This window comes from Apaloderma vittatum, unplaced genomic scaffold (assembly GCF_000703405.1).
Source record: "Apaloderma vittatum isolate BGI_N311 unplaced genomic scaffold, ASM70340v1 scaffold44306, whole genome shotgun sequence".
Classification (NCBI taxonomy): domain Eukaryota; kingdom Metazoa; phylum Chordata; class Aves; order Trogoniformes; family Trogonidae; genus Apaloderma; species Apaloderma vittatum.
Window position 1 is genome coordinate 1 of NW_009724255.1, and position 23,152 is coordinate 23,152.

The 23,152-nt window shown below is 37.5% G+C and overlaps 1 protein-coding gene across 1 annotated transcript in view; it reads left to right on the forward strand.

Annotated features, from left to right (window-relative positions):
• Positions 1–8: 8 nt before the first annotated feature.
• Positions 9–23,152, forward strand: part of RAB11FIP2 (RAB11 family interacting protein 2 (class I)) — a 28,734-nt gene continuing 5,590 nt past the window's right edge. Inside the window, exons 1-3 of the mRNA XM_009872381.1 lie at positions 9–380; positions 11,376–11,818; positions 12,170–12,632. Of these exons, the coding sequence (XP_009870683.1) occupies positions 28–380; positions 11,376–11,818; positions 12,170–12,632 (1,259 nt within the window). The 5' untranslated portion in view covers positions 9–27. The remainder of the gene's footprint in view (positions 381–11,375; positions 11,819–12,169; positions 12,633–23,152) is intronic.

Sequence of the window (23,152 nt, forward strand, 5' to 3'; positions counted from 1 at the left end):
TTGTTCTTGCCGCTGCGATCTTGGAAGATGATGTTGGCAGAGCAAGCCCAGAAGTGGTACCCGACTCATGTGCAGGTCACAGTCCTTCAAGCCAAAGGTCTGAAGCCGAAAGGTAAAAATGGCAGCAACGATGCCTACACCATCATACAGCTGGGCAAGGAGAAGTACTCCACCTCGGTGGCTGAGAAGACGCTGGATCCCGTCTGGAAAGAAGAGGCCTCCTTCGAGCTCCCTGGATTACTCATGCAGGAGAATCCAGAAAAATACATCCTGTACCTGATCGTCATGCACAGGTCACTGGTGGGGCTGGACAAGTTTTTGGGGCAGGTGGCGATAAGTCTGAATGACATATTTGAAGACAAGCAAAGACGGAAGACAGAGTAAGTGATGGTTGTTTGGTTTTTTCATTACAATTTGTATTCCTTTTACACTTGTGCTTGGGGAGGGTGGGAAGTGGTTGCCTCACTACTTGAAATGAAATGAGGATGTTTCTGTTGTGGTGCGTTCAAAGCTCTAACGCATACAGTTATGTCATTGTGGCCTGACCTCTTCCAGAGGGAAGTTTACTGTAGTCACAGTGGTTGCCCTGCACAGGGAAGGACTGGCAATAACATTGACATTTTTTGGGAAGTTCTTATGTGCAACATGGACTCACTACAGTCTCTTTTTCTAAAGATTTTTCTTCATTCTGTGCAGGGCCACATCCTCATTCAACTCCTTCCTCAGTTTGAACCATGTAGGAGGCTTAGATCCCTGCGAAAAGCCTAGTGCCATCCTCTTTCAAAGTGTTTTCCTCCAATTGCTGCAGCGAAGTGTCTTTAACGTAAATACAATGTTTTAATCTTCAGTGAACTGTGACTTAACGAAGCCTTACCATAGTGCTTTTCTGATCTGGATTAGTCTTAGGCCGTGATTGTTCAGGCTACTCTGTACAGCAGGCCTCAACAGAGAAGACTGAAGAGAAATTTGTCCTGTTGTAGTACCCGTCATCATTATCTACATAATCCTCTCCAAAATAAAATTGGCATGTGCCAGCAAATTCTGGCACTGGAATGCAAAAATCATAAAACCCAAAAATTATCACAGTAATCTGTTAGGTCGAACTGGAAACATGTCTAACACTCTGTGGTTTTTAACTAAATTGGTAAAATTGTTATAATTTTTGATTAGGACATGGTTGCACGAAGTTGTCTGATACCAGTGTATCCTCCAAAGTGTATGGGATTAAACTGTAGGTGTAGGCATACTGCAGGCATGCCTCTGACTAGGTGATTTGTGTTTCGTTTAGCTATGCTTGTCCCACAGAAGTAGTCCAAGAACAGCATGAGGACCTCCAGACTAGCTCTGTGTAGGCAGTGATAAATGAGCACTGACAAATCTCCCTGTGATGGTTAAACAGTTCCTGGCCCAGGTGCCTTTCCTCCTCTAGCATCTCTTCAGTAAAGTAGAAAGGCTCCAGTCCTAAATCTCAGCTGTTAAAATTAAAGTCTGATATTTATTCTGTTAGTGATGGTGGATCTATGGTAGGTTGTTGGGCTTTGCATCAGAGTGACCAGGAGGCTGGCATCGTTTATCACTGACTGCCGCGGTGGTGTGAACCTCTGGTGGAGTTGGAGAGGGCACCAGGAGGTGGAAATCAGTGCAGCAGCACCAGCCAGGTCTTGTTGATCAGCCAACTGCTTCTACAGAAAGCATCTCAGAACGTCATCATGCTTATGTGCCGTGGCTGAGGTTTAAGGAGCACCAAAGACAAGTCAGAGCCATCCTTAGCTTAGTGTGGATTTTTTCTTGTAAACTAATTTTTTAGTAAAACGGAATGTTCACTTAACTGAAAAACAGCAAAGAACAAGTCTGTGTGGAATCTTTGTGGTTCATGGTCTGAAGTATTACACTTTTAAATTACTTATCTTTTTAAGGACAAACCAGTTATCTTGATGCAATACATGGTAATGCCTGTAGCCTTAGGGCATTAATTTCTATTTACACTTGATTTAAGAAGTTTCAGTGCTCTTTAGACATGCATCTTAAATATTCTTTAATCATCAGTTGTAATTATCTTGCAAGTCAGTAGGCAACTGCCTTATTTTCAACACCTAGCAGCTGTACAGAAAAGAAGTTGAATGAAGTAGAAACACGAGTAAATGTAAAAACTGTGCAACTCTAGGTAGAAATATGTATTCAGCAACTGGAGGAAAATATGTAAATTATTCATGTATTACTGTGAATAAGAAAACCTCTTTTCCGTTTGAGGAACCACATGCTTCCTCACTGGTTTTAGCAAAAGTAGTACTGGAGTCTTAAGAAATTATTGCAAAAATCCACACGGACTAATTAACATAGTCCTTGTGACAGTTAAATGAACATTCAGATCTCTTCAGTGCTTTTGTGTGAAGTTGTGCTTAGCAGGGCTTCAAAGGCCGGTTGTTTTTTTTTTGTTTTCCTTCTATTTCTTTCTCTGAAGTGTGAGAGAGGACCTGGTGCTATGTTAAATGCTCAGCGATGCTTCCCTCGACCACCGCTGGAATGGGCAGGGCTCCCCGAGAAAGCTGCGCTTTGCCTGTGAGCTGTACTGCAGAACGTGGGGGCTTATGGGGAAGCAGCTGAGGGCCTGTTTTCAGAAGTTACTTGAGCATTTAATATTGCAGATCTCATTAAAAGTTGGTGGGTGTTAGGCTTCTGGAGCCGAGCAGCTGTAGCTGTAAAAGTCTTAAATACGTGTAAAAGTGTGGATGGGCTGTTAGGAGGATTTTTGACAGCACATCCTTACTTAGTACCCATTTAGATTCTTGTGAGACAGGAGCCACTGAAAGTCCACTGAAACTCCCTTTTGAAAAAAATAATTCGGAGTCCTTAAGCATTTAGATGTTTTTGAAAAGTTACCAGGGTTGTCTACTTGTATGTCTTGGTGGGGCACGGGTGCGTTCAGTCCTTTAAGCGTTAGTGGGAGATGTGGATGCAATATTTGAATGCATACATGGAAGGAGAGCAAACTTTCAAGAATATATTCACAAATGCGATCTCAAACAAAACGCTCTTTCCTTTTTTCCTTTTATTAAAACCTTTTTGATACAGAATATTCCTGGTCCTATGTTGGCAGTAAACTACGGGTAATATATTTGGACCCGAAGACCTTCTAGCTGTGACTGTGATGTGGGAACTGAGACACCCAGTGCCTTTCAAGACCAAGTCCAATGTCTTTATTACCAAAGCATTCTGATGGTTGAAAGCTATATTCATTGTTTCAGAAACACTAATCTGTTTTATTAAGCAATGTTTTTACTTTCAAATATGTTCAACAGGCTTGTGGTGTTATTAAATCCAGAGTTATTTTCTTATGTTGATGTAACCTTAACATTTCTTGCTTTGTTTGGGGATGAATGAGATCCAGTTATTTGATGAAGTGTCTATTGGTAATATTTCTACTTTTTAATATATTTAATAGCTTCCTCTTTCCAACACAGCTGTACATATGGTGCTGTAAGAGACAGACTCAAGAGTCACCAGGGTATTGCAAAAAAGATATTTAATATTCTGCACAATGCTGAACTCTGTCAGCAATTCCCTAGTGCTTTTTTAGTAAGGAGATTTGAGAAGTGAAGGCTACCAGCTGATTTTGAATTCCGAAGAAGACTATGGGGTGTGTGACATTCAGCTTTTTGTATATATTTTTTTTATTTAATATTTTATAATTTGGAATAAATCGATTTAAAAATTCTCTGCAGCTTCAGAAACATTGTGTTAGGGAAACCCAATCCTTTTTCTATACAGCTTTTTTTTGTTATTCATCACGTCTTGAGAAAGATACGCTCCGCAGTAAAGTTTTAAGGCAGAGGCCTTGCGATAGGATTTGCGTGTCTTATGTTCCAATAATCTTGCTCTGGCACAAGACTTAATGAAACAAAGCAGCGTGTTTACTATAATTTGATCGTGAAAATTTTGTATGCACCATCCGGCAATGTCCTTTCTCTTTCTTTCTGAAACTGATATTTTTTTGAGTTCTTAAAAGTGAAAATTCCTGGAACAGTTCGATCCAGATGTGACTCAGATGGTCCCTCACTAGGTCTCTTCCAGACGCTTCAGCCAAAGCATCGGCAGGACCCTCGTTCCTTTTCTTTCCGTCTTGGTGCAGAAATGCCTATCGCACTATACTCACTTTGTAAATCTGTGTCTCTGGCATCTCTGCTGTAGTTGGAAATGGACAGGCTGTTCTTTTTTGTCTTCTGCTCTTTTCTTCAAAGGTGAAAACTAGGTTCCAGATGCTGAGAGATTTTACCGAGTATTTTTAACAGTTTAAAAGGCTCGGTAGATGCTGCTTATTGGAAGTATATTTAGCGTAAGGTTTTGGATCTTGGATTTCTGACATGGTTGTTATTTTTTGCAGTAAGATCTTGTAGTGTGATTTTTTTAATTTATCCTGAGAAAAACATGACAGTTCTTTGTTCTGCTGTTGCAGAATAAATATACTCCTTTTACTCTTGCAGTTAAAATGTAAATGGTGGTTAATTAATGTACTGGTTTAAATCATGTATACGTTTTTATAGTAATTTCAATTCAGATATAATTCATAGTTGACTTAATACTGCTGGTGATCTGACAGTGCATAACATCAAAACAATTTTTTTAATTATCATGGAATAAAAAAAAATACTAATATACCGACATACCTTAATTTACTGAAGTATTTTTCGATAGTTTTTTGTAATGACTGTGCTTAAGTTTTTTTTTTTCTCCTGTGTGCTAAATGAACACAGCAGTAGAAGAACAAATTTCCGTTAGCTTTCACCATGTTGTTACTTATTTCATCAGCATTTACTTCATCCTTGTTGTTCTCTAATTCCGCTCTATTTATTACACATTCCTTTATCAGCTTTCCTGGAGAGCTGATTTTATTGGACATTCAGCTGATTTAAGATGCAGCATTTGTCTGGAAAGTTATAAATTTGAGGGGGGCAGACAGTGGTAACGTTTCTTACGGAAATTTTGTTGGAGGAGACATCTTTGATTTTGACTTAATTTCCCTTCTCCCTAGGTTCTATAATACCTCAGCAGCACATATACACAGACCCCTCCCTTCCCACTCCAAATTGCAGCGGTGCTGTAAAAAATGCTTTTTTTTTTAGGGCTGCTGAGCTTCCTTAAAAACACATAGACTGTGTGACTTCTTCCAAACTAACATGAATTCCTTCTTGGCAGCCCCCCTTATGGATACAGACAAGTCTCCCCTTCGATCTCTGCTCTGTCCTCGCTCCCGCCTGTAGTAGCACAAGCAAGAGGCAGGAGCTAGAGTAGGTGGCTTCAAAACCAACTTGAATTATGAACAAGCAAACAACTACTAAATAGGTAGTATGTCCTGGGCTCAGTGTTCATTAACAGATAGTGCCTTCTGAAAAATAATTCTACAAAAGGTAACACTTTGTAAATATCATTTACTAATTTTAAGTCTGTAATTTAAACCAGAAATATGCGTTTTAAGTGACAGAAGTCACTTAAATGGCACGCTATAACAGGAATTATCAAATTGCGGTTACAGTAGGAGAAAAAACTGATTCTGCTGTAGACAAACATGAGAAGGTAGTAGCTGAGAAATTTGCTAAAAGCACAGAAATAATGAGCAGCCTGCTTTTTCAGTACCTCACTAAATGTGAAAAAAATAAGAAAAGTTAGTAGTGAGGGACAGAAGATCTAAGGGAAGGTAAAAGGTCGCACTTAGTTGTAGCTTTGTGGGATTATAGCAATATTTTCAAATTATCTAATAATATTCCCAACATTTCCATTTCAACAACAATTGCAAGCACATCCTTTGAGTAAGTCATAAGTCCAAGCCAGAGTCCATCTGGACTGAAATACTTCTCTGTTTTCTGTGCACACACACACATGTGCATGCTTGCACACACACTCAGATGAAATAGTTGACCTTAATTCTTGTACCTTCAGTTATTTTGTTTCTAATATAAAAGTATTCACACACAGTCTTTAGCCAAAATAATAGGTAAGCTAGGACCTTAATTACTCTGATTCCGGCTGATGTTAGCTAAGGCCTTAGTAAGGGTGTTGTGGCATGTGTCGGTTCCTGTATGTTTTGTGGTGTTACGATGTCACTCTGTAGTATTTGTTTTTAAGCTCTACTTCGTATATCTCATTTCAGTTGGCTTCCAGAAAGTGACAGTATTCATCTTTGGGAATGTCATCACTTATTTTAATAAATAATCTGTTTTCTTCTCCACTTCGCCTCATAAGCAATGTAGTCTGTGCTCAGCCCTTTGCCTTAATTTTTCTACTTAGTGACTTTTGGGGTACTTTCCGGTATGGTATCTGAGTGAGAGATCACAAAACATGCTTCTGCATTTTTCAGAGTGCATCTGCTGCTCATGAAGATATTGGACAGTGCTGGGCTTTGGATGTTGTTTTTTATCCATTAGCTGTGAACATTTGTGTTAGTGGGGTTTTGTGAGGCAAATTTTTTCAGTGTATCCAGCCTGAACATAGTAATACAAGATGAAGAAGTGACAGCTGATGAACGTGTTATCTCGTTGGGATTTTGATGGTCTTTTATAAGGGTAGTTTTAGAATTACTTGCTGATGTAGAAAATTGTTCTCATCACTGTGTAGCAGATAAAAATTACGTAGCAGATCAGGATGTTGATTTTACGTGTAAAGTCAAGGTTAAACACCTTGTGGATGTTGTGATGATTATGTGGCTTTTTGCAGTATTTGCGATATGGTGCAAAAGATTTTGAGTGCAAAGCAAAATGAGATTAACTCAGTAGATATTTACTCATAGAGTGAAGGCAGAGAGGTGTATTTGGGAAGCAGCAAAATGAGTGGGTGGGACTCCTTTAGTACCTTCTCTGTCACTGGCAAGAAGACAGAGTCAGAAGGTCATTTGTCATGCACAGGCTCAATGTGCTGGCTAGAAGACTTAAAATTCTTATTGAAGTTGGTAGACATGTATCCCCATGGTTTTGGAGGCTCTTAAAAGTTTTAAGTATATAATTAAAATGTAATTAAAATTACAGAGTAGTTTTTCTTACCCATGCCATCAGCCTGGCCTATTCATTGTTATATGTTGAGCAGAATAGGTTGGGCGATGCTTCTGCAAAGAAGAGAGACAGTGAAGACTTGGAACTGTCCAATTCCATGGCAGATTTGGAGGGTAAGACACGACAACATCAGCCTCATGCTGTTAGGAGAAGAGAGACAAGATACTGTTTTCAAAACATTTGTTGAATGCAGAATGAAGGATGCAAAGAGAATAGTATAGGTAACCGAAAGTGAGTTGGAAAGTCAAGTTGATGGGGAAGAAAAATTAAATTGGATAAAAAGGGGAAGAAAAGGACTGTTGAAGGAATTACACTGAGAATGTAAGTATGTTTGTAGATCACTAGCTATTTAGGTGGAATGGGCAGACTAGAATTTTGTAGTGTACTCATTTATAGTAACTTCTTTTGGTTTTCTTCTTCACTCTTCCTGCCTATCTTTTCTAATGTAAAGGGTTCAATACTGCTAATGGTACATAATTTACTTTAATAGTATGCAGAAGATAGTTGATGTCTTTCTTAGAAGTAAGAGGTTTTGCTTTTTCAACCCTTAAATGTTGATATGACCAAAATGATGTAACTTTGTCATTAGAAAATAGCCGTGATGCTTCAGATAGGGGTTTAGCTTTTCAGTGCTGCCTGGTCAGCAGGATTTTTCATATTCAGCCTTGAATATTGATACTCTCTTTACGTGTTGAAAAAAAAATTTCAACATACAGAGCCGTAATTTGTGTAATACTTACAAAATAGAAATTATCAGAAACCTGTGCAAGCCAGGTGAAGCCCATTAGCGCACTCAAAAACAGATGAGGAAAAAAAAAAAGCAAGAGTCGCTCTGATGGAAACCATAGGGGGGAAGCTGAAATTAGACCGTGTGTGGAGGACGCTGTCCTACAAAACATTTGAAGGTGAGAGCAAGAAGTATGAATGTGATTCAGGAGGCAATAGGGCTTCCTTTGAAGTTGGGAAAATTTGCCAGACTTTGTACAAGGTCTGTTTAAATAAAGACTGTCTGCAAGACTGAATGTAATATTTGGTTATTAAATAAAAGGGCATCTGCTCTCATAAAAGCCACCCTGTTTTGTTCGTGTATGTTATTGGCTATTTTCCTACTTTGTACAGGCTTTCTATAGAATGAGCTCATGGCAGCCTGACAAATGGAGCATTTATTGTGGCTAAAAGTACTGTAAACAAAACGAAAATAGCAAGTTTTATTGGCTTTTATAATACATTACAATTTTTTAAATTGGCAACGGTATAGTGGAATTGAGTATTTTAGGACTCAAATGTTGTTATCTGAAAACAGTGGACTTCATTTTCCAATTCTTTCTTCTCTTATATACAGTGCTGTTTTTTCTATTTGTTGCTCACGCCCATGTGTTGTAGAAAGAGATTCTAATAAGAAACATTTACAGAGTCAGTTGCTCATTCACGTGCAGCTCCACACAAATGCATTGCTTGCATTTGTTCTCGTCTGTTTAAAAAAGTAATTATTTGCCTTTGAATTTGAAGAAAATCATGATTTGAGTCTGCTTCTCATATTGTCTTGTTATGAGCTGAAGCATATGGAACCTTCATTATAACTAAAACAAGGTAAACTCTCCAAGGTAACAAAGAAACCTCCTTGAAATGCCTATGAAAATTAAATATCTGACTTTTATATGAAGATTTGATCCAGCAGTCATTATTCAAATAGAAATTCCACTCGAGTCCTGAGGAATTTTGCCGGGGTAAAGAGTTTATGATTAAATTTTGTTGGAATCAGTGGTAGTGTTGAACCTGGTCCTGGCAGGTAGAGGTCCTGTCCCTTATCTGTTATCTTCTGAGGGTAAGGAGAGTTTCTTTGTTTTCCCAGCTGAACTTGTTTTTAGAGTCAAGTTCTTCGAGGTCTACTTTGCAAACAAATGTTCAAGCTGCAAAGGCAATGCATTAGTTGTGTGCTGGAGATTTCTCCTTCAGACCTGGTAAATGTCAAAATAGTCCGTGGAGCTTTGCCCTTAGCAGGTGAGTGCTGGTTGTGGCACACAGTGGTTGTCAATTCATGATAAGAATATCGATAATTGATTTAAATGAAGTTTGAAAAGAAAAGGCTTTCATCTGCCCAGTGTAAGTTTAGGAATTTATGTCATGATATTGCTCTAAAACAAGTTAGCAACTGTCATATATTAATGTAAAGTTTTGGTAAGTCCTGAGTATTAAGATGAAATTCAGCAATCTTATCAGAGGTAGAGTATTAATATTTGATGGGGGGGAAAGAGAGAGAATTGGAACATGTATTTTTTTACAGTGTAGTCAGAGTCATTAAATCTGAATGTCAGAAAGAGAGGTCCTCCCTGCCTGTTAAGTCTCTTAAAACACTCATAAGCCTTATTTACATTTATGTGTATATTTAGTTCTGTGTAAGGAGTCATGGGGAGGACTTTCTCAGGTTCAGGCTGGATTTTGGTTTGGGTGGTTTTTTTCTGCACAGGCAGGATCTGTCTGAGCAAGGGCTTGCTCATTATGGCTGTGTATTGTTTTTATTTTTTTTAAAGATAATATATGAACAGACTTTCTTTCACAGAAGAGTCGTAAGGAAAGTAGGCTATCTTGCCTTCCAGTTTTTGTAATGTTATATATCACAAAACGGATTTACTCATGGTTCTGTTGTGTTTTTTTTGTAACGACTCTATAGACGGCTTAAAGTGTTTCTGGAATGAGTTACCAGAAGTGAAATGTTATTAACTAAAGGGAAAAACGATCCATCTTCTTCAGACACATAACATATTTCATGTTTTGCATTTCATTTAAAGTACATAAATGAAGTTACCTCACAACAGAAGAAGTTTGAACTTCTGGATCTACTGGTCTGGATTCATGTTGTCCAGTGCCAGGGTAGAGAAGGTCTGATATTTCTTAATTATTCTAGTTTAGTGCAGGATATAAAACTGTTTGGACATTAGAAAGCAACAAAAAGTCATAATACCCTTTATACTTTTGTTCTTTCTTTGGCAGATCACTTTTAGAACTGTTTGCTCAACTTAGAAAGTAATATCTCTGCCTAAAAATTTTACTTCAGCTGTCAACTTTAAAAATATTTATGAAATCTGAAAGGAAATTGAGGGTTATTTTTCTCCTTTCCTGACCTTGTTTTCTGTATTTGGCAGTATTGAATAATGCATGTGTAAGTGCATAATCAATTTTGCATCTGTGCTGATAGGCAATTTCATTTCTTAGTCTCCAGTTCAAAAGTTACTTTATCATGATAATGCCCCGTCGTGCTAGTGTGTGTGCATGGACTTCTCCTGACAGTGGGTTTAGAGCACGTCTTTGGAGCTGGCGGATCTGAAACATGCCCTTGTGTCCTCTTGAAATAGGAAAAGGCTTCTGATGATGAGTATGGGGAAGGGATTGGCTTTAGGTGAAGCTGTGGCAGGAAGATTGAGGAGTAATTCTGCAGATGCCTCTATGGGGCAGTGGAGCACAATAGGGGATGAATAAGACAACTGGATAATGATAAAGCCTTTGTTGGACCTGGCAAAGAAGCACACGAGTTTTTGAAACAGATGATCACACCTCTGATCTCTTTTCAAGGAGTGGGGGTTTATGTAATGGTTCCAAAGCCTGTGCAAATATTTTTGAAGTTAATCCTACTGATGACCTGCAAAAGAAAGGTGTTAGATACTCCTGTGTGCTCACCATTCTGCCTCCGGTGCTTGTGGAGTCAGTGTTGGTAGGATTTGCAGTTACAGAACTGAGATGGTAGTTGGCTATTCAGGGATCACAGGTACGTACTTTTTTTGCTAGTGCGGTTGGCATGAATCTTAACTAGTAGTTAGAAGAAATGGACAGAGGGGAAATATGTTCGATAGCATATAAACCTGAGCAAAATCAAAGGAGAAGAGCTTACTATGACATATTTACCACACGGTGTGCGTTCAGGTAGTATACAACACTGCTGAATAAAGGCCACTTCACAAATATCAAATATTCTTTTAAATAGGAAAATAGAATATATTTGTATTTATAATTAACATCAGATACAAATTCTCCTTTGTAAGCAGATGTGAGCTCATGAGCTTTGATGAAGTTTAGTAAGCTTCCATGGATTTGATTTTGGTTCTCGAAACAGGTGAAAACTGGAAAGCGCTTCATGCTTGCCTAGTTATTAAATTTTCTCTTCAGAACCAAATACAGACAAAACTGTTTCTCAGTATGTTCAGAATGTTTTCATTTTTTTGGTACAGAATGTATTTTTTGTATTTTAAATTATCTTGGCCAGATACTTAACCAACTAACCAGAGTTTAGTGACTAGCCTCCAGAACACACAACTTAACTTGCCCTTTTTCTTCCTTAAGGTGGTTTCCCCTAGAGTCCAGACAAGGGAAGAGAACTAAAGACAGAGGAGAAATAAAAGTCAATATTCAGTTTATGAGGAATAACATGACAGCAAGTATGTTTGATTTGTCAATGAAGGACAAAACCAAATCCCCTTTTGCTAAACTAAAAGACAAAATGAAGGGTCGAAAAAACGATGGGACTTTTTCAGATACATCCTCTGCAATCATCCCAAGTACTCACATACCTGATGCAAACATAGAGATATGTAGTGGTGAAGTACAAGTGAAATCAAAACCAAAAAAACCTTTCCTTTTGGGACCTCAGCGACTATCCTCAGCTCATTCGATGTCAGATTTAACAGGATCGCATGTCTCCTCAGAAAAAATGAAATCCAGCGCAGTTGGCTACTCTCATCTTTTCAGGCGCCAGCTAGAATCTTTTGGTTCGGTTGATGAAGGTGGTAAGTAAAACTCATTTTGTGTTGTTCAGTTACTGTGCAGCGATAAATTGCTGTCGCTTTCTAGAATGGCACAGTAATCATAGCTGTCTTCTTTTTAAAGCTTAGTTTTCATGTAGGAAATAAAAAATCTGCTGTAGTGTCTGTCCACGAACATTTCTAAACCTTGAAGTCAAGGCCACAGCTTTTTTTTATTTTTCCTTTTTTTTTTTTTTGAACAGCCTAGTTACTCAGCAGTGTTCTGAACTGAGACTCAATTGCAAAGCTTCTAGACCTAAGCTAAAATGCATTATCTGCATGTCATAAACTGTGATATGTCTCATTGATAATATACTAATGACACATTGTTTGCAGGGAGTCTAAAATCTCCACACAGAAGGACATTAAGTATTGATACTTCTAAAATGAACCCGCTTGACAGCACAGTTGATGAAACTACACTAGAAGCGCAAAACGACCCGTTTACCAATGTGACTGCTTCGTTACCCCAAAAATTTGCTACACTGCCAAGACAGAAGAATCCTTTTGAAGAAAGCCCGGCGACGTGGGATCCGAACATAAGTTTGTTTTCCAAACCTGTCGAAATCAGAAAAGAAATGAAAAAGGAGAAGAAAGAGAAAGTTAGTCTTTTTGAAAGAGTGACTGGAAAAAAAGATAGCAAGAGGTCAGATAAACTTAGCAATGGAGGATCAGACAGTTCTACTGACTTGAAATCACCGAGTGCATTTGGTGAAACTCATCAGGAGAGTTTTGATTATGAGCCGACTAATCCGTTTATGACAAACTTCAAGCCTACAAGCGTGTTGCCATCTTCAAGGTAGGTTTTTGCTGTATTTCGATCTGATATCTTGAACATGTTATATAAATGAAAATGTGAAGTGTTGAGGAACACAATCTTTATGCTTTATATCCATTGATGTCGTTGCTTTTTTTCTAAGGAAAAGTTAGTAACTTCTTACATAGTTTGATCCTGACTTTGTTTGGAAGTTACATTTATGTTACTAATAGGTACTGCGAATGTTCCTGGGTACTTGTGGGTATGTAAGACTTTGTGCTTCAGAATTGGTTCTTCCTGAAAGTTTTCTGCTTTCCCTGAACACTCGCTGCTAATTATTACACTGCCCTGACTCAAGATTTTAGAGGGAAGCATTTCAAGTCTAAGGGAAAGATGAAATGGAATAAATAAAAAGGTGAAGGAAATGTGAGTCATAAAAACAAATCCTGTGGATGCCACCATTTGGGGAAGAAATTGGATTTAGGTGCTATATGTTACAGCCCAAGAATTGAAGGCCATTCTGTTTCCACATGGGAGCGCTCACATGGGCACTTGCCACGCTTGAATTCTTTTAGCTCACTGTAGCTTTGCTGAGTTCCTGCATATTCAAGTTGTTGCACAAGGCAGCAGTTTATGTGCTAAGCAGAGTGAATTAAGTTACAGGGGCTGATAAGAAGCTTTGATTTAAATAATCCATTTTTATCTTTATTTGTCTATCAACAGTTAACTTGTTTTCCTTAAAAAAAAAGTGTATCCCACAATTTGTTTCCTGTCTGGCTTTTGTTTGCTAATGAGAGTGAGGAAAATTTACTCTCTCTTTGTGTGTGTGTATATATATACACACACTCACTCCACCATATACTGTTCCCAATAGATAAATATTTAAGCAGTTAGTTTTTTAACTTTTGCATTCTCATTTTTTCTGTGTATTAATACCAGAGATTAACGGTCCTTTCTTTTCAGAGTAATGGCTAATTTCTGTTTAATGACTTAAATTTAGTAGAAATTGAATTTGAAATTAAAAAACGCTCCAAACTGGAATTTTAAGGTTGTAAAATAAATCACTGTATCACTGTTTTAAATGGAAATTGTGGTTCTAACATACTTACCTTTTCCCTGTCTGTTAATTCCTTAATTAGTGACACAGTAGTATTATCCTCTAAAAAAAATCATTTAGTTGTTTCTTGTTCTATAAGATTTTATACCAGAAAGATCTTAATGTACCGCAGCTCAGTTTTATTCACAGGTTAGAATGCATGCACTCCTGATTTAAACTTATAACCGTTTTCTCAGTAAAACTAAGAATGGATGTGGATTAGATGAATGAACTGAAAATGGAACTCCTGCAGAAGAGATTCAGTTCCTAGAAGCTCGTACAGACTTCAATGAATTATCGTCTTAGTGTCTTCTATGAGTCAAGTCAGTTCACAGTGTCTTAAATAACATGTTTACAGACAGTCTTAGGATATTATTTATTTAATAAAGGATTTCTCTAGATTAGAGTAAGGTTAGGATGTAGCTTGGTTTGTCAGAAGTTAAACTTCCATTTAAATAAGCTCCTTTAAAGAGAAGTAATTTAAATAACAATTAAAATTACATAGCATTTAATTTTTTTAATGAAAAATTGTATTCAGGCAGATGCTAGATATAAGTAGTGAAAGCTTTTGAAGTTCTTGAATGCAGCAGATCTTGATAAATATAAATCTTGAACGGAAATCATGATGGACTGTTTCTTTATTTTGTAATTAAAAAGCTATCACAGTGCCCACTCAGAAGGACTCAAGTCATTTTTTCCTTCTCTTTGTATGAGTCTCTTTTTACTAGTTCTTGACTTTTATGTAAACAGAAACTTTTGATGAGACAAATAGATATTCTGTTATTTTCAACAAGCCAAAGACAGTAAACATTTTGGCTTTTTCTAGAAGACAGCTATTAAAGAATAATACCTAGCATGAAATAACTTAATAGCTCTCGATATTTATATGCTCCAGTATTATGTTCTGTGAGAATCTTTTAGAAAAAGTCGCTTTCTTTCAAATGTATCTTGTACAATGATTTTCTTTTGAAGTAGAAACTAATACAAAATGTGCATATTTAATAAGTTTACAGTTTAAGTTTACCTTTTATCTGTGGAGGATTTGTTGAATAGAATCAATTTTTAATTTTTCAAACTAGTAATACTGTGAAGAAAGAATTCTGGAAGTCTGTGGGCACGAAATAAATAAATGAGGCTGAATAACAAGTTCAGTATGCAGAAAGCATACACAGGGAATTTAGGCTTTGAGTTGCTTCTTTATTTACTCAACATGCGATTAAGCTCTTTTGGATGGATACCATTTCTGCACGTACACCAAGCAGTATCTTTTTATTAAGGTGTGCGGAAAATCCATGTTCCGGTGTGGACGAAGAGTTTGCTTTGCAGGTGGATCTCCCAGTTAACCCCACTTAGCTAAGATTTGGTTTGAGGGCTGGAGCAGCCCTGGGGCTTGTGAACTGGATTCCTGGCTGATGAAACTCCACTGGAAGATGTATTCCAGGAGCGCACAAAAGGGAGTTCAGGCCATGGGGCCAGGCTAGAGAGAGTGCAAATTGGAAGAAAGAAAAAAAACCAGAAACCCTCTTCCCCCATCCTCCAAAGAAAAAAAAAATAGACCAACCCCAACTCCTGGATGTGCATGTTCTCAGCACCGATGAGCTGATGTCTGTAAGGTTAGTGGGAGTCTTCTCAGTGACTTTGGTGAGCTTTGGGTCTGGCTCAAGCCTGTCCTAATTAATTGTGGTTGGTAACGTTGACGAAGCAGAAGGGATGTGCAGGACAACAGCTCGTAACAGTGTCGCTACCTGATGGCTGGGTGAGAGCTGCTGAACAGCCCTACTCAGCCAGTTTTAAGTGCTAACCGGCTCTATGCATACTCTGTCACTAATTACTCTTATTTACTAATTAAAAGAATCAAGATAAATACATCTTTCTCAGCTGCTAATACAGAAAACGTGGAAGTGGTTCAGCAACAGTTATGGGAGGTTTTTTCCTCCTAAAAGCAAGAAATATCCCAGGATTATTTCAAAATTATTATTTATTTTCCTTACTTATTATTGCTATTTCAAGAAGGTTTAAGAACTATTTTCGAAAAACAAAAATTGTCTCGTTTGTGTATAATACTAATTGTCAAGAAATCAGAAAATATGGACCCCTAATTTAATCTCTGCTCTGGCAAAGCCTTATTCTGTGGCTTTGGCTAAATCACTTAGTCTCTCTGCTCCTGATCCGTAAAAAGGAGATGATATTTTGTTACCTCTTGCAAATACTGAGTGGATAAATTTGGGGTTTTTTAAGGGTTTTATAGATACGGTATTACGTAAGCCTGAAGGTTGAGATTTTTTTAATTGTCTGGTATAGGTGTAATATAGAGATTTATGAGCTGATTTCTTGACTATATATAAAAATGCTGCAGCCTCATAGTGAAACAAGAAATGCTTTTTTTGGAAATATTACAAAAGCTGTTAGTTCCAGAGGATTTATATCGTACAAACAATGAAGAATTTTTAAGCACAGTATATGTCTAGTGTTTTTTAGCCAACATTTACCAATAATAGTTCTGCCTTTGTACTTCTTAATCCACTGCTTTGAAACTTTTACCTAATATTATCTTAAATAGCATTCATTTTGCAATTACTGCTGCTGTCATGGCTCGCGAGGTTAATTTACAGTCTGGAAGCCACGTGGGTTTTGTATTGGACACAGTTAAAGAAATGGAGGATACTCCTGGAAAACAAAGATTGTTTTATGCCATGACCGAACCTTGTGCATCATTTCTCTGAAATTGTTTGTGTTTAGGAAAATACACTACAGTAGGCTAATAAACTGATGTGAAAATTTCTCAATTTACACCACTTGACAAGTGCTAAAAGAAAAGCATCTTTAATTTTAATGTGTTATTAGGACCTTTTTAGAGAGATTGTACAAGTTATTAACAAGGTCCTCTGAGACAGGAGACGGGTAATTAACAGGACCTACAGAAAGGGAGTTTAGGTAATTAACAAGATTTTAGGCACTGGACACAGGGAAACAAATCGTCCAATATTTAAAGCTGACAGGTTGTTACTAGTCTGATCAAATTCCAGATCTGGGAAACTGAAGTGAGAAGTGTTGGGGAGTTTTCTGAGAGACATCGTATGTAAATATATATATATACACACAAACAGTGTAAGTGTATGTTTGTATATACATATATGCATACATAGAGAGACATGCATTAAGAAGACCTTCTAAAGTAACACTTCCATGGCCTAAGTATTGTTAAACTTAGCGAAAAGAAAATAAAGCTTTTGCCTACTTACCGATTTATACTTTATCTCAAGTTCTGGCAATAGATGTTACATTTTAAGCAATGCGGAACATGGAATAGTGGAGGAGAAAGATACATGTTTCTTACTAGGATTCACTATAACAATGGATAATACTCAGATATCTAAGTTTTGTTATTGATCAACTGGAGTGTAAAATACAAAAAAATGTTACTTCAATTTTGTTCTCATGCTGCTTCAGCGTTTTTTTAAAAATTGTAACTCAAAAAAAACCTAACACACCAACCCTTAAACTCATCTCTTTTGCATCTTTCTGCTTTGTCTGTCATTTCTGAAGGTGCTTGTTTTCCTCAGCCTCTCTCCCTCATTCCGTCACCACACGCAGCCGTTGGAGCTGCCTGCCTCTCCGATGTTGTCAGTGTCTGCGGTTTCATCGTTCCCAGTGGATGCAGTGTTTGAAATGCACAAGCTTTCTGCATTTTGATGTGCTCATTGCTGGTTTTGGAAAAAAACAACTGAGGTGCCGTGAAGGCGTGATGCTTTTGGTAGCCACAATGTATTCAGATCACATTAAAACGTTAAGACTTAAGAACAGCTGATTGCTTTTACATTTTGGCAAATATTAAAAATTTTATGTGTGGGATGGTCAGCTAGTTAGAGAAGCTTTTGTGAAGTCATGGTGTCACTCTGACGTTCTAGGTTACTGCTTGTCAGCTGAGCTCTGTAAGTAGAGCAGATACCTGGCTCTAGTCAACAGTGGTTGTAAAGTAAAACCTGTTAGCTTAAGCCACAGTGAAGATAAGTTATTAGGGCAATAACTTCAACATCATTAAAGATAAGTTATCAGTGCAATAACTTCAACATTGTTAAAGGTGAGTGGTCGTTAAATGGTTTCTCTCTCAACTGTTACTGATAACGTGCCACAGGCATAGAGTCCCTGGCCACAGCTCCACTGGAATGAACCCCAGAAGCTGCCTGATCAGACCAAAGTGTTGAAATCGTTGTGTATTTGTTTACTAAATAGGTCATCCTTTTCCAGTGTACAATACAACTCACTATTTTTAATTTTTATATGACTCATTCAGAAATGTTGATCTCCAACAAATTTATTACTGTGCATGCTAAAGCAGTAAAGTCTGTTCTGATATTTTAATGGGTATTTATTTCTCTGTTAGTCAAAAAATATCAGGTGCACCGTGCTGTTCTCAGAATTTTGTTCCCTCTGTCAGTGTTAGCATGTCTGATTTTAAGAAGAGAGTTCAATTGCATTACTTTTCTTGAAATGAAAGGATTTTTCTTAGTTCTCTACTGAAATTTGACTGGACTTCTCTCTATAGTTGACTGATTATAGACTCTGTAGAATATTGATTGGCTATGAGAGTGCATTAATTGTCCTGTAGACTTCATATTTGTTAATTCAGCGTGGTAAAGTGAGTAGAGCATTATTTCAACAAAAAAAAAATACAGTAGCAGTATGTGAGAGGTAAAGGGAAACTAGAAAACAAGCAGAAGTCGTGCAGGGATTCTTTGTCCTGTCAGGACTGTTAACATCCAATTTAGAAAGATGTGATGAGAGAATAATGAAATCTTTTCAGCACTACTACAAAGCTACTGCAAATGGTGACAGTATTTGGGATATTACTAGGGTGGTTTGAATCAGTCAATTCCTAGAGAGATACTGTAGAAGTACTTAGTATTTATCTTGACTTTTGCAGACTCAGCACCAGCAATCACTTAACTCCTAATTAGCTGTCTGATTTAGGAATGCTGTTTGAAAGTTCATCCTGCTGTCTGCATGACAAGAATTGGGGATTTTTCATTGTCTGTTGGTGCACATTAGGGCATGTGAAATCTTTTTTGAGTGGATGCATGAGGCATATTACCTATCCCAAGGGAGCGTGTACTGCCCTGTTTTCTTTAAAAAATAATAAATAGTATGTCCAATTTCTGTATTAATAATTGCAGAGCCTATGTAAAATTCATGAACTTTGTTTGTTTGTTGCATTACAAGAACTAAGAATTAGCACCTTTTTTTTTAAAAAAAAAAGACCAACAAACATTTAGAAGTTCTGGAAAGTTTCAGTGTAAGATTTTGCTTTAGGCTTTGACTTTTTGATTGAACTACAGATCTCTAATAGTTGAGTCTGCTGGTGGAGGTGCTGGCACAGTTTTTAGTATAACAGTTATTTAGAGCTCTCTTGGGAATAAAACTTCAGTAGTTATCTAGCCATTACACAACTGCCTACTAAAAGTAGGACTATTTAAGTGTTTAAAAATAATAATTTCTTGTATAAAACTATTGTTTGTTTCTAGAAACTTAAAATTCAGTCAAGTACACTGTGATACCATTCTTGATTTTAGAATGTCTTATAAGTCCTGAATAATAAATGAATTTGCACAAGTAACGTGTGCAGCGGTATCACAAGTGCCGTAGCTTTTAAGCTGTCTCTGTTTTTGAAAGCAGAAGGCTGGTGTTCTGATAGGGCTCATGAATACAGCCCCGTGTGCCTCCACTTCCCTTGATGTGTCTCCAGCAGTATGAGACACCTCAGAACTGGTCACCAGCCTATTGTCGACCCAAACTGATGTCGGTTTTCAAAGCGAAGGTATTATGTATAAAGCCAAAATTTTGTTAAATTCTTTGAGTTGTTTTAACTGGAAGTTTCTGTGCTTCTGTGTGGTTGTGTTGCAGTATTTCTGTTGCGCTAAATTTGAAATACACGTGAGCCGCAAGAGACGAGGCTGCTTCCTTGAAGTGTGTATTGTTCAGGACCGTTATCGAGCACTCTGTTCCCAGGCAGAAACTTCTTTATCTCATGGAACATTTTGCCGTCTTTAAAGGGCTCCATAGAGTGCAGAGAAGTCCATATAAGTACTTGAGAACAAGTGATTTGCGAGAAAAGTACATCTTGCATTCAAAGTTCAAGGGTTTGGGTCCGATTTCTTAACTCTCGGCGTGAGACTTTATAGTAACGTTAAGAAAACGGAGCGATAGCAACAAAACTTGACACTCGTTTTGTGTCCTCCTGGGGTTACACAAACTCCAGAAGGCCTTGGAGAATGGCTTTGACAGCAGGACGGTTTATATAGTGAAGTGTCTTAAGTGATGTTCCCCAGAATCTGACTGGGAAATAAATACTAATATGCTTACTCCATACTTGCTTAGTTGCCAGATGTGACAGTCATTCCTTCTCAGAGCATAAAGTGGTGTCTGCATTGCCAGGCACAGCAGGCTACTAATAATCTATGGAAAGCTAAGTTTCTGAATTTCATTAACTATATCTGATTTTATTTATTTTGTTTTCCTAGTACATTGGTAATAACTTAAATTGCATTCTAATGCTTCAAGATTTCGATATGTGTTGTGAGAATCCAAAGCAAAATGCATAAGTACTGTAATAAGAATCAGTCCAAAGATTGAGAAGTAGGAATAGAAGTAATATTTCAACTTTAATCGAAAATGAACATGGCTTTGCTAATTACCGGTAGATGTTCCATATTAAGGAAAAAAAAAACCTTGAAAGCCTACAGTGAGCTTATTGGTATAATGGATATTTTACAGGCTATCAAGTTAGCATAGAAGTTTTCAGTATTTTGAATAGTAATGATTAATGTAAATATCCTGGTTTTAATTTCTAATAGTATACAGTAGAATGATCATGTAGCTAATATAATAGCAAAATATAAGTAAAAAGCTTTTGTTCCTTAAGAAAATCTGCTTCTCATACAGCATAATTTAGGGGTCTGATTCCCATTCATTATGTTGTCAGAGTAAATGGTTCAAGAACTAAAATGTTTAAATCGGTTATAGGAAAGATTTTTTTAAATGTTGTTTTAATCTCTAGGCTTTTAGAAGCTAAATATTTTAGCAGCCACTAGACCTAATGTTTGAATTTTTAACTACAATTAAACTTCAAAAGCTGAAATTACAAGCTCCAGTCATTAACTTGAGCTTGTGATACATCCTGAACTCAACTCCACTGTGTTGAAGTTCCTGTACAAACTGCAAATAGCCACCACTTCACGTATTTAACTACATCATAAAAAATAGGTGTTATGAAAACAGTAAGAGTTTCATGTAGTTCTAATGAAATGTATTTAAATAGAGAAGATAATAGGAAAGTATAAAATAATGTGCTTGCTATGATGATGAAATAGTCATCCAAAACACTGGAGAATCAGCATTCTAGTATGTCTCCATTATTACCTTATACTATTTTTATTTCTCATCGTTTTTATCCCCCCAGCAACATGGTGATAGGAAAGGCACCTCATCCCAGATGAGCTGAAATTGAAATCCAAGTTGATAAAACCCCAGAAATTCAACCAAACTTTGCTATTCAGTAAAAATGTACATGTGTAGAAAAACTTGTATCTCAAGCAATAAAATAATGGATGTGATTTAATCTGGTAAAAAATAACTGATGTGCAAAGTACTTGTTAAGAAAACTAATTGAATTTCCAGGTGAATAAAAGGAGGGAGACGACTAATTGCTGTGCTGGATTGACATCTGCTCTACCTGTAGGAGGTAGGGGCAGTGTGGCAGTTGGGTGGCTTTCTTGGTCAGTGTCACCTGCGTGATCCTGCTGTAGCTGATTTAGAGTCTGTGCTGGTGTGGTTCACCTTAGGAAAGTTCCTGACTTTCTTGGAGGTGATGGGAGTGGATGACAATTTATTAGTTGTAAGAGGTAAACTGTTAAAAATCATTATGGGACCTGGGGCATTGCTTTGAGGCATATCGAAACTCTGCAGTGGTGGAGGTGGGGGCTTCTTGCCCAGTCTGGATGAGTGGAAGAGGTAGAAAATGGCTATAAATGGTAGAAAATAGTAGCCAAGCCAGTTCGTGTGGGTTGGAAAGTCCGTCCAGTGAGGAGGTGTTAGAGTCGCATTTAACACCACTGGGGGTTACAGCGTTAGTGACAGTGAGCCAGAGAAACCAAGAATGGCTGTAATTCTCAGAGTGACTTGTCAGAAAGTCCGCTGGTTAGAAAAGAAACATCTTTTTACTTGTAAGCTGAGTAAATTTAGTTTGGGCACAATTGAGAAACAATAATTACAGAATCCCACAATTCTGGTTTTTTACAATCAGTGTTCACAATAAACTGCGCTAAAAAAAAAAAAAAATCACAATGCTGGTTTTTTACAATCACTGTTCACAGTAAACTGCGCTCAAAAAAAAAAAAAAAATCCAACCCCAAACCAAAAAGAAACATTTTGCCCAAGCTGTGAACATAGGGGTTTTTTGTGCTTCCGTAGCAAAAGTTTCCTGCTGGTGTATCATACCCTGGGGAGAAAACATAGATGGGACTCTTAACTAGCATTATCGCTATGACCTGTGATTGTAACACAGCAAAAAAAAATAAATTGCTTATTATATTGCTTACATCGAACTGCTTATTATATTGCTTAATTCAATGATTTCAGAATGCTTTTAAGTAGTTAAAGAAATGGCTTCTTGAAAGAGGCGTGTCGTGGTTGTACCCGTGGGCTGCGTTTCTACGGTGGTTTCTCTCGAAGCTGGTACCAGGAATCGAGTGAGATGGTAACTCTGGGGGCGTAGTGTTGTGACAAAATTTGAATTAAAAAATAAACGCCCTTGTGAATTTCAGCACACCAAGAATGCAGCTCTCCCCAGCTGTATGCATTCATAATTTTACAGTATTTTCTTTCGAGGCATTACTTGATCGTCGGAGAGTGAGTTATGGGTTCGGCGGCGAGAGCCTGTGTCTGCTCACGCTCACCTCGGGCTGGAAGCGCTGGCAGGAAACCCTGCGGGGCTCAGCAGCGCCGCAGAGCTCCCACCTTACTCAGCAGATGACAGTCTGATTTAAAAAATGTTATGTGCAATCTCGGCACCTGTTTCTTGCTTGAGAAGTGGTGTATTTTCCACATATCTCAGCAAAATATGGGCAGAAGTCTTCATGGGATTTGGGTTTTTACTGGGGAATGTTTTGCTTGATAGTTTTACGTTTCTCTGCAGGTGCATTCAACTTGCTTCATGTGAAATAGGCAGATGTGCTCTTTTCTAATTGCAGTTATAACGTCCACAATGTTATGGAAATTGCTGCCATTTTTTTAGCTAAAAAATAAAATTGTCCATATTGCCAATGATTTACATCTCTAATTTTCAAATGTAGCTTTCTATAGTCAGAACTGCTGCTTTTCTTTTTAACTGCTGCTATGAAGAAAAGGAGTCCTAGAACTGATTTCACAGAAACTATAAAGTCATTCAAGACAATGAAAGATCTTGCTTTTT